The 12,495-nt window shown below is 32.3% G+C and overlaps 1 protein-coding gene across 2 annotated transcripts; it reads left to right on the top strand.

Annotated features, from left to right (window-relative positions):
• The first annotated feature begins 112 nt into the window (after window positions 1-112).
• LOC111001048 (centrosomal protein of 131 kDa) lies at window positions 113-12,080 on the top strand. Of its 2 annotated transcripts, none has more exons than XM_045628078.1 (16): window positions 113-363; window positions 478-586; window positions 978-2,985; window positions 3,599-3,688; window positions 4,154-4,283; window positions 5,069-5,176; window positions 5,359-5,517; window positions 6,183-6,227; window positions 7,301-7,506; window positions 7,914-8,050; window positions 8,827-8,915; window positions 9,120-9,331; window positions 9,983-10,095; window positions 10,723-10,781; window positions 11,036-11,178; window positions 11,862-12,080. In XM_045628078.1, exons 1-16 carry the CDS (start codon window positions 193-195, stop codon window positions 11,995-11,997), a joined length of 3,915 nt encoding a protein of 1,304 aa, XP_045484034.1. In that variant the 5' UTR covers window positions 113-192; the 3' UTR covers window positions 11,998-12,080. The 2 variants fall into 2 exon arrangements, with proteins under 2 accessions (XP_045484034.1, XP_045484033.1); XM_045628077.1 differs by having other exon boundaries at window positions 478-589.
• Window positions 12,081-12,495: the final 415 nt, after the last annotated feature.

The following is a 12,495-nucleotide window of genomic DNA, read 5'->3' as shown; positions in this document are numbered from 1 at the left end:
AGTATCAAAATATATCAGCTTTGATTAGAGGTTTGACAGTTCACATTTTAAAGTGATAATGTGTTCTGTCATCTGTGAACGGTTGCTTAGCAACTAAATATTTTACTTCGATAAACACCAAACAAATGAAATATAAAATCGTTACTTTGGCTTTTGTGAACAATTTGTAAAAAACACTTATTGAATATGTGAATGGTGAATATTTTATTAAATAAAGATTTAGAGTTTGTAATGTCGAAAGAAAATAATAATTTGCGGTTACTTGGTTCACCTGTTAATTTATCATATAGAAATAAAAAGCGAGAAGATAAGAAAAATAATAAAGGCCGGCCCCGTTCAGCTCTACAAAATTCCTCTGTTTCGGTAAATAAATAATGCTATTATATCCGACGAATTATCTCTTTAAACACTTTGAGTTAATTAAATTTTAGTCACCTCAATGTAATGCCATGTGTTATTAATTAATTTCTTTTACAGGATAACCAGGATCATTACAAGAGACCTTTCTCTGCTGACACAAAGGACAGAGCACCAACAACTAGGTCTTTTTTCAAGGCTTTTAGTGCTGAACTGCTTCAGTCCTACAGTAGTAAGTTTTTAAAGTTTAATTTAAAAAAACACTAATAAATTAATTTTTTTTTTTGTTAAAGATTATTTATTTTTCCAATAACATTTGCTATGAAACTCAAAGATACCTTAATTTAAGTAAGCTTTCTAAAAAGGATTTTTTCATGACTATATTTTTACTGTAAACCATCTGTTTTTGGAATTATTTTTTATCCAGAACAGCAATTGAATGAACTGATTTGATTTATTGAATTGCATGCTTTGAAGCAATATATGTTGTCCCGTCAAAAAAATCTAAATATATAAGTTAGTATAGTATAAGTTTTGCTGTCATAAAATAATTATAGGTATCTGTTGAGAGTACCTTATATTTATGTACATTATTTATGTTACTTTCTATTCCTTTTCAGATTCACCACTGACTGTAAAAGTGTTGCCACCAACAGAGCAATTGCTAGGAACTTCTAAAACATGTGAAAAAAATGCTTTTAAAAAGAATAAAGAAATATGTAGCAATGCCTCGGATATTGGTTCAGAGGATACATTTATAAGCTTAGGTACTAAAATTAAAGCCAAAGCACAATCAGGACCAAAGAACAGAAATTCGAATCCAAAGAATGCTTTAAGATACAGAAGCATAGCTAAGAGAAACAAAAAAAATATAGATGACACAAATCATTGTTTGACTAATGACAATTATGGAATGGAAATAACTATTACAGAACGGCCAAGATCTACATCACCTATTAGATATAGGGATATATATCAACATAGATCATTTTCACCTCCTTTAAAAAACCAATATGAATCATATTTTTTAGCCTTCAATGAAAACTATAAAAACACTAACGTGCCTAACTATACGTCTTCCCTGAGTGTAGATGAGGCTAATGCATTGGATGTTTTTGACCGTCGGCAGCTGCAAACAAAACCACAACTGTCTTTAGTGGAGGAAGAATCTACACAAGATCTCGATAGTAATGTTTCACAAAATATGATTAGCTTGCCACGTGACAGTAGTTGTCTAGATAATAAGGATTTAAAACAAAATGACACTAATGGTTTTAAATTAACAACAAACTATTTAGAGAATAGCAATAAAGAGAAAGAAGATTTTACAAGTGAATTACAAACTTACAGAACATTTTTAAATGATTTCCATACAAATTTAATGGACAAAAGTAAAACAAGCTCAAGAGTTCACACAGATTCTTCTTCTAAGGATTCTGGTTACCCAGAGAGTGCTGTAAAAGAAGATAAACAGTATCATCAAAATCATTCACTGCCTTCGACATCCTTCAATATAATATCACATGAAAGCAAAGAACCAAGAAGCTTTGATAGTGCATCATCTCAAGATAATAATAAAGAAAATTCAGATAAATGGGTGGAACCCTTAAACCACAGTAGATTACTATACAAAGATTTTTTTCTTAAGAAAGAAGGCAATTTAGCGTTACCACCACAAAATACACCTAAAAACGATAAGACACCGAGTACCAGTGAAGATTCTGCCAGCTCAAAATTTGATGATAATGTTAATTTAGAATATCCATCATATCTCCTCAATAGTTCTACTAAGGCATACACTTCTAAGGTTATTGAAGATTACAAAAAAGAAATAGCTGCTATAAATACATTGCACGAGCTTACTTTAAAAGATATAAAAACCGACGCAATTTCGCCTACACCTCTCAACATCAATGAAATGTTTGACCAATATTCTACCACAAACGACAAATCAACCTCTAATAATGACGATTCTAAAGTAATTGATAAGACGTTAGACGCAAAGAACAGCGATATATCAAAGGTTTCAACTAAGGAGTTAATACAAAATTACCTGAAGGTGAAGAGTGATTATAAACCAGAAAACCTTGTAAGGAATACAAAAAAGTTTGATAAGAAATTTAACAATATACAGTCTAAGAATGAAGAAAATTCGGGATACAAAAGATTTTGGAATAACAGAAATGCAAAGAACGTAGAGAAAAATGTATCAGCAAATACACAAAGCAATGCTTTTACAACACGCACTCCATTAAGTGCGCGTATAGACAGTGTTCAAACAGACAAAGATATAGAATCTTGGATGTCACTGTCTGCTTCATCTCCGAGACTCCTAGAGCTAGATAAAGAGGATACAATAGATATAACACAGAAAAAAGAACTAGCACAAATTCCAAACAGTCCACTACCCAAAGAAATTGAAACAGAAAAGACTGAAACTCCAATTAATACTGATATTGAAAAGTCAAAGGAATTAAGTGCTAATTCCACAGTACTTGATATTTATTCAATGCTTAAAGAAATAGAGAGTTATGGTGACAATCCAGTCACTTCTATAGCTGATACGCAAATGTCTAAATCAGAATCTAAAGAAGAAGAAATAAGTTTCAGTCCAAAGGATAATTTTATGTAAGTTCTTGCTTTTTTCCGCTTTACTATTGAAGGAAACTTAGTGGTCTGAGATCCCATTACCCGATTGAGCAGCTATCTGTTTTTGCCTTAACAGTAATGTAGGTAGAATGTCGAAAAACTAAATTTGTACCTAAATGACAGTTCTTGTCGACAGATTTTCATATAAATGTAGTAGCGAGAATCGTTTATTGAAAGCATAGCAACCTCTGCGGCCATTTCAAGTGTCAACCATTATATATAGGATATATAATATTTAATATAAATAAAAAATTCAAATGATATACCTGGAAAACGATGCGGCTGACATGCGGCAATCATATTTTTTCAATTCTTTTAAAATTACGTAAGTTTAAAAAAAATAGGAGAATTGAGCAGTGGGATTATGTACTACCTATAGGGACATGGGTATGTTTGCTAGTTTATTTTAAGTTGCTTTTTATATGTTTTTTTCTATACTTATTATTACTTATCATCAAATAACTTAAGTTATTAATATTTATGTTATGTTTATTGTTCTCTGCCCAAATATTTCCTTATTCAACACTATATCATAAAAGAGATATAGTGCCCATTTCGTTCAAAGATTCTTATGGTAATTTTATGCTTTTAGGGAAATATTCCAGTTTTTGGAGAAAGTGGAACAAAGTGCGAACGACGCGTTATCGGTAGTTACAACGACAACACCTCAGACAATGCCTAAGTAAGTATTTTTTTATTAAATTTTAATTATTAACGTAAAACCTTTTTTAAACAAAAGAATTTAGATTCAGTGTACAGTTTTAACTAAAACACTTATTGCCTCTTTTATCACAGTGTAAACACAATTTGACAGAAAGAGACAGAAGGAGTTTTATCGGAGTCCATACTTATTTTGACGATCTCCCGTCAAACGTTTTTATTATAGAACAGAGGGAAACTTTTAGAATAGTATCCTTAAAAAACTACCTAACAATGGTTAAAACTCATTTCTAGCCTTCTGGCAGTGTGAGTATTCATGGGTGGCGGTTTCTCATTAGGTGTACGTGGGCGTGTGCGCGTTCCCTATATTCTATAAAAGCATATGAAAGATAAAAAAAAGAAAGGCTAATAAAAATGTTCAGTACAAAGACGTCACTTTTAGTCTTGTCTCAGAAACCTTCATTGTGGAATACTTGAATCTTTCCAGACTGGAATCACTACTAAAGTTGCCACAAACGGAGCTCGCTCAGCGCTTAGTGACGGCCTCTTTACAGTTGGAAGAGAGGTCTTGTTGTATTGCCCTCTTGCAGGAGAGCCTTACGAATCATAAAGAACAGGTGCGCAGGATGAGTAGAGTATTAGCGTGGCGATAATGTGACCTTAATTGATTTTAATAAAGCATACTTTTAATTTTCACAAGTATCAAATGATACAGTCGAAGTATAATGACGTAGGGTTGTCATCATAAAAAGTTATTTAACACGCGCCCAAATGTCGCGATGCTTGTTCAGCATAGATTCTTATTGACTTTTCAATATTTCAAATTAATTTAATATGCCAATAATGTTTTTTTTGTGGCTTTAATTTGTGCCAACTGGGAGTAGTTTTGTTTCACCACATTGATTAAAAGTAAACTGTAATAATGTCTTTTTTTTGTCAACTTTAGATCCACTTTTCGTGTCAAATAATTTTTCCCTAAAGAAATAAATTGATTCTATGTTTGATGATTGTTTATATTCATTCGCTTTTATCATTGTTTTGGTGTCTATGGAGCTAACTGACAGATGTCAAACGTATTGTAATCTTTTAAATAATCTTTCGTGTCTGCTGAATTGTTTTCACGCAGGTGAAAATATACAAGCTTAGACTTGTTGTTTAGTTGCCAAGAGGTGGCGTTGATTTCAACTTAAAATATGTTTAGTGAATTAATATTAACGTTAACAATAATGTAACTAATCAATATTCCGAATATTATTGTTAATTTTCCTCACGCGTAAGCCTATAGGACTATTTGGCTTTTTCGACTTTGCATAATTTTTATTTACATATATACATTTCGCGTTAAAGTAATAAATAAATAAACTACTTACTGATTTTATTGATTTTATCATTTTATTGACAGATGATTTCGAAAATAAGTAATCTTGAAAAGCAGTCGCATCGTAATATTGGTAAGGTTAAGCAGGAGTGTGAAGAGACCATCAAAAGGCACCAGAATTTTATTGATCAGGTTATACTCTTTTTTATTATTCAAATGTATGTAATTAAAAAATTCAAGTGACTCACTTGAAAATAAAAATAAATACTTTTTAAACAATTAATTCAATTATTTCATTATTAAAAAATTTAATAGGTATAATCTGGGAAAGATTCCCTTCTAAGAGTATTAAATAAAAAAATCTGAATTTTCAGTTGATAAACGACAAGAAAACACTAAACCACAGAATAGAGGAGTTGGTTAACGAGCGAAGATCTTTAGAGGAAAGGTGGAAGAGATCTGCGCAAACACTCGAAGAGAGATATAAACTGGAACTAAAAAATCAACACGACAAAATGGCCGCTGCACAACAGGTAAAGCGGGAAATAATTACGTGTCTAATGGAGTCAAGAAGTTCAAAAACACTAATGGAACTTCTTCGTCCTTCAAGAAATGGATATTAATTCTTGAAAGGCCAGCAATGCAACGAGCCGACTGGCTTTGTGTCCATGGGCGGTATCACTTAAGATCTAATGATTCTATCTGTTCTTTATTTATTAATTAAAGTACACCACATCATAACTAATTATTCTAAAATAGATGACCATTACGGTGAATATAAATTTTACCGAAAAATAATAAAAACTTCCAATTTTTTTTTACTAGTAATTTATTACTTATTCGCTTAAAAATGCGAGTTTGATACGCGATAGGTGCTTACAATAACAATAAAAAAAATAAACTAAAATGTAAATGGGCTGGGCAAGAGGAATAGAAAAGTGCAAAAAGTACTAGACCAAGACAAAAACTAACCAAGTACAAAAAAAAGAAGAAAACAACTTAGACCAAAGGTGGGTAGACCAAAAATTCTAGAAAAGTAGCGTTTATTCTAATTCTAATACATTGAAATGAACGATACTTAACGCGAAGAAGTTTCTATAACGCAAAAAAGCTCTTGAGGTCCAAGGTGTACCTGGTAAATCAATTTTCATGATTGTTATTAGACATTACCAACTAATAACTGAAATTTTTTTTTCAGGTCGCCAGACAACGCTGGGTTCGGCAGAAAGCGGAAAAAATCAAGGTAAGAATTTCCATATAAAATATCCGATAAAAATGATAACTTTATATTAATTGGCAGGGGGTAATTGGGCTGCAGTGAAGTGATACCGACGCCCATAGTCATTTAGCTGGCTAGAATGTCTTATAAGTACATGTTTTCTTAAAGGGTAGTCTTTTTTTTCGGGAATACTTCAGTGAATATTGTGATAGATAAAAAAAACAATATTAAATCGGGTTTCCCACAAAATTGATTTATTTCTTCTCTCTAATATATAAAATTCTTGTGTCACGGGGTTAGTAACCGAACTCCTCCGAAACGGCTCGACCGATTCTCATGAAATTTTGTGTGCGTATTGGGTAGGTCTGAGAATCGAACAAGATCTATTTTTCATCCCCCTAAATGTTAAGGGTGGTCCGGTCCACCCCTAAATTTTTTTATTAATTTTTTTGACAAAATTTTTCGTTTTTATTTTTTTTACAATACACCATACAAAAATACTTGCAACCCTAAATTTTCACCCCTCTACAATCATCCCTTATGTTTTTTTTTTGTTAATTATAAACTTTAATTTTTTGGCACAAAAACATGGCAAAACAACGTTTGCCGGGTCAGCTAGTAAATTATATAAAATCTAACAACATCTTGAACACGAAGAGCATTATAGTAGTTAATACGATAATTATATTAAAACTACAAGCTAGAGGCGTAAAATTATGTTACACGCATAAGTCAAATAGGCACCTCTCCAAGTGTCATTATCGCCTAATCAGGTGCCAAGTTGATTTGTGCGTGTAGTACAAAATGCTCTGAGAACAGTGAGCATAGAGTTTTAATAGAAAATAAGTGGTTGTCTGGAAGAAAACGCTCTAAAGCGATAAGGCCGCCAGTTGCTTTTCATTAAATTATGTTTAATATTTTCCTTTTATGAAATGCAACGAAGTGTTAATATATAATTAAAAAAAAATCATTCAACCAGTAACATCTGAATTAAAATCGGAAATATTTTTCCGATTATTTCTTGATATTATATATTATATATTATTCTTTGATATGGCAACGGTAAGCCATCTGACAGTTAAATAATTTACTTTCAGGAGCTAACTGTAAAAGGTTTAGAGGGGGAATTACGAGAAATGGCGGAGAGGCAACAAAAAGAAGTGTCGGATTTGAAGATGTTTCATGCGGAACAAATTGGCAAGCTTAAAGCGCAATGTGCGAACGAGATGGAAGAACTCAGGCGTACTCTTGAGAGAGAGAAGGAAGAGGCCCTCGTTAAAGAGAGACAGCTAGCTAGTACTAGGTTCGTATTTTTTTTATATATCAGGGGGCAAGCGGGCAATGGGCTGTATAATAGGCAGGTTCAGTTATAACGCCGCCCATGGACACGCCCATGGAAGAAATGGCACGCTCTTTCTTTGGCCTTAATTCCTGGTCCGGACATCCTTCAGTGGGACGCCAATTCCACATAGTGATATTGAACGACGGACATCGAGGTGATACGGATGAAATTTCGTATTTTGCCTCAACGTCCGATGTAGAAACTCACTTGCAAGTACTAATCCGAAAAGTGGCGTTGTTGATCACTAATGCAGTAAAAGATACAGAGTGACCCCACTCCCTCACATCTCTATTCATTTATATTTCCTTTGAACGTTAAAATATTGACAGTTAATAGGGTTTTAATCTGTGTTTTTGATGTCTTAAAAGAATGGAGAAACAAATACTGGAATTGGAAATGACGTATCAAGAGCAAAGAACGAGATTAATCGCGGAACTGCGCGCTGAGAACGAACGAGTTGCGCACGAGTTGAGTGAAAGAGATAAACTGCAGAAAGAGGAGTTTGGTGAGTTGAAGTAGATATAAGGACAGATGGGGCATGGGGCAGAGAGGGAAGGTTTAAATGGTGGGAAACGTAATAATAATTTTAAAAAATACTAAAAACGACAATAGGATTTTCCAATAAACTGTTCCTAGCTGGAAAATATTGATATTTGGAAATGAATAATTTTCACTTGGTTTCTTCAGATTTATTCAGAAATTTGTGTTTCTGAAGTCTTTGTGTTAGCTCTAGTATGAGGTCCGATCTCTTTGGTGTGTTATAAAATATGTATTGAGGTTTGACCACCAAAATAATCTTGAAACAGATTCAGAGATTTGGCGTTTTATTCCAACTTATCTCTGCATAAATTCTAAGAGTTAAGGGAATAAATAAAAACAAATTACTCCAAACGTATAATTGATCCAAACTTCTTCGATGTTAGCGCTTAGTATGAAATGTTTTGAGATTAATTTTTACTTAAGATATACCGAAAACAGATTCGTGTCAATAGATGGCGTTAATTTGTATTTTTAGCAATCGAATAGTTATGTCAACTTTAAGCGACAATATCTCACTGAATTAATTCGATCGAAAATAAGACTTGGCTGTATGGATTAAAGTCCTTTGTCTTTCCCATAAGGGATAAATTGAAAAAAAAAATATAATAATAATAATTCGATCGAACCCTTTTGTTTATTTCTTTACGCTTTTTGTTTTTTCGACAGTGCTTTTTTTCATGGCTTATAATCGCAGTCTTGAATATTTAACTAAATTGATTGTTGGTTGTAATTTTTTTTAAGAAAAATGGCGAGAGGAGCAAGAGCGTTTATTGGAAATCCAAAAGCAAAATATTGAACTTGAAATAAAGAAGGAAAAAGAAAAACTTGAGGTAAATATATTTTTTTTATTTAATATCACTCTTTACAGAAGTAGTATTTCGTCCCTTTCTGTCAATATGTGATTATGCTGTGGTGAAAAAAGACAGATGATGACTGTATTATTTTTGGACCTGCACCTGTCATTTCTATAAATTAATGCTTCAGACTGAATTTTAACGTCTCTGAAGTGTCAAAAATCATTTTCATAATTTCAGGAACAAATGAACGAGAAACGCTTAGAACTGGACGCTGATTTTGAGAAACACAAAAGAGAGTTCGAAGCAGAACAGCAAGTATTGTTCAAGAGGAGAGTGACAGAGCTATCGGCGCAACACAAGTTGGAGAGAGATAGAGAGATTGAGAAGGCCATAGAGAGTTTGGAAGCGGAGGCTCAGACGGGAAGGAAGGAGTTGCAAGATGCATTAAGGTAATTGAAAAATTTATTTTTTATTATTTATTTACACTTTATTACCTTTATAGAAAACAAATAATATAACACATTAAAATTATAAGGGATGGAACAGGCGGCCTTATCACTTACAAGCGAATCTCTTCCAGGCAACCCTAGCAAAGGGAAAAAACAGAAATATGATGGGTAACCGCATTGCTCTACTGCTTTATTTAAATGCAAATTTTGTGTTGACATGTTTTGTTTTCTTTTGTTTTTCATATATACTTTGAATTCGAGTGGAACTTGACTATAAATATTTGATTTATTTTTTATTTGAGCCTTTTTAATGAATCCATACAACAATTGGTTAGTATGGTAAACATTTTTTAATATGAGTCAGAGTCGTTTTAGTATTAAGTTATAAATTTTTATTGGTCTAGTATTGGCCCCTTTTACGGCCAAAGCCTTCTCCATATTTTTCTATTTCTCTTTCTCTCTTTCTTTTTTCTTCTCTGTTTTTGCGTTGAAAGTGCGTAATTTTAATTATTGTCATGTTCTTCGTATTACATATTATGTAATGGAGGGTGGAGAATTGGAAAATATTATGTTTACGTAATAATTTTTTATTAGTTTAATTAATTATCAGACCGCAAACTAAGAGTGAACTCATACAAATCTTTTTTGTAGGAGAAACAAAGAGCACTATGAGACTGAATTGAAGGAATTGGCAGAGACTGAAGCAGCGACGTTGAAGCGTTATCAGGATGCCCAAGCCAGGGTTAGATTGCAGGAAGATAAATGTCAGTTATAATCAAATTAAATATATCTCTGAATCTATCTATAACGCTACATTTGAGACACCTCTAATTTATATCCCCCTTTTTTTAATAAACATATAATTTTTTTGTTGCTCACTGAAGTATTTCCGAACCAATTCGACTTAGGGTCCATCGAGATAAAATTCCATTTTTTTTTAAGACTGGCAACTGACACTCTCATGTCCATGGGCGGTGGTATCACTTAGCATCAGATGAGCCTGCCCTCCATTTTCGATTTATTAATTTAAGTACACCCCATCTTATAAACTTAATTTTCTACAGTATATGTTGCAATCTATCTCAGACAGAATTTCCATCTAAAGTTTTAATATCTAAATACTTAACATCATAAAAAATAATGAGGGTATATTTTTTCTTGATCTCCCTTTCTCACTCTCTCTCAATTGGTCTCAATCGCTCTCTCTCTTTTCTTCTACAAAAACGCTGCACATCTTCGTGACGTTTCGTAAAAAAATTACCCTCAAGCTCCTAAAGAAGTTTCACTAAAAAAAAATAGTAATAAGTTTTTAATCTCAAAAAATTGTTTTTAAATACTTGACTATTAAAACACAGGATCTTTAACGTTTCATTATTCTCGTTTGGTTTTAGGTGCAGAGCTGGAAGTGAAAATAAGCCAATTGGAAACCAGAAATAGAGTTTTAACAGAGGTATGAAATTATTAATTAATCTTCGCTTCCTTCACAGAAATTCACCGAAATTTGTTAAGCGTAAATAATGTTGTATTGTTATTTGTATGAAATTATAAAATAATCGCATCTTTTTTTAATTCAATTATAAATAGGTGCCTTTATAATTTTTATAGTGTAAAAAAAATTGTAAAAAAAAATTTGATTTTATTTTGGCGGTTAAGTTTTCGAAGGTTCAAAGATTGTATTTTTTAATACTTTTTTTTTATTTCTAGAAAAATATACAATTGGAAGGACGCGCTGAAGAAATAAAGTCGAGCTGCGAAGAGGCTTGGAAGAATAAAGTTGAAGCATTGCAGAGAGAGATAGAAGAGATGAAGAAGACACACGAAGAGCAGATGCATCAGCTCTATGCCAAGTTAGTTTTTAATATCGGATTTTTTTGTTAACAATGTTTAAAAATTATGGTCGATAAAGTTTATTTCCTGATATATCGTTCTATTTATAATCATGCCATGTTTTTATATTTTTGTCGGGAAAGTTTTTCTATGCTTAGGGCCTGTTTCACAATGTCCGGATAAGTTCCAAATAAGCTATTTGTTACTTATTTGTAGGATAAACAGTATTTTTGCGTTTCACGACTGTCAGATAGCGCTATTTGTCATGAAATGCCAAGTATCTTATTCGGAACTTTTATCTTTCGAATAATTTATCGAATTATAAGATAATTGTACTTTATCCATACATTGTGAAACAGGCCCTTAATGTTATATGTTGTATAAGAATATAAAACACACAGTTTACTGTGCCTGGAAGACTGAAATGAGTGGCGGAGACTTTCTTGCCATTTATTCTTGCTTGCCCTTGACTTGCGAATTGGTAGTGAATGTAAATTTAGAATCTTTTCTGTTGACGTTCATAAGTGTACTTGTTTACCTATATGAATAAAGTAACTTTAGGTTTGAGTTTCATTGACTATAGACGCGTCCTATTAGATATCCTAAAAAATAAAAATCCTAAAACCAACTAAGTTTTAGGATTAACAGAATAAGATAAATTTGGTTATTGTTCCTTCCCCATTTATGAGAAATCTTTTTGCAGGGTGAAGGTAGCAGTTGCCAGAAAAGACTCGGCGATCCAGGCCTTAACCCGAGAAAGTGCTAAATATCAGGAGAAGGTGACTCTACTGGAACAAAAATTACAACAACAGAGGAAGGATTTTCTCAAATCTAAATAAATATGAAATTATATTATTCCGTCCGAAACTAAGTGTGAATATTGTGTGAAGTAATTTATTAAGTTCTTCGGTTATAATTTTAATAAAGCTTTTGAATATTATTTTGCATTATTTTAAATAAGTGAGACATCTTTGATTATTTAATCTTAATAGCAAATGATTTTTCAGAATGTTTCAATATGTTGTCAGTAGCTTTGTTCATAAAATTCGAAACAGGTTTAAGCTTGGTTTTGGCAATACTTGGTTTAAGCGAAACTGTTATAGCAGTATATTTTATATTAATCACAAAATAAGCTAAGCGCAAGACAGCAGACTAATTAGATTTTTTTTTATTCCTTGAATTCTGGGGTGTTTTTATAAAAAAATTTAAATATAGTTTTTATTATCTACGGGGTAACCAAATTTCTTCATATGTTGGTATGTTAACACTAAAAAGCTAGGCTGTGTAAAAAAATATTAAGTCGAATTTAAGTTTGTGGGGGCTGGTAGGTACAGCAT

This window comes from Pieris rapae, chromosome 4, assembly GCF_905147795.1.
Source record: "Pieris rapae chromosome 4, ilPieRapa1.1, whole genome shotgun sequence".
Lineage (NCBI taxonomy): Eukaryota > Metazoa > Arthropoda > Insecta > Lepidoptera > Pieridae > Pieris > Pieris rapae.
The sequence above is the reverse complement of the archived record's forward strand: the minus strand, read 5'-3'. Positions and strand labels throughout refer to the sequence as shown.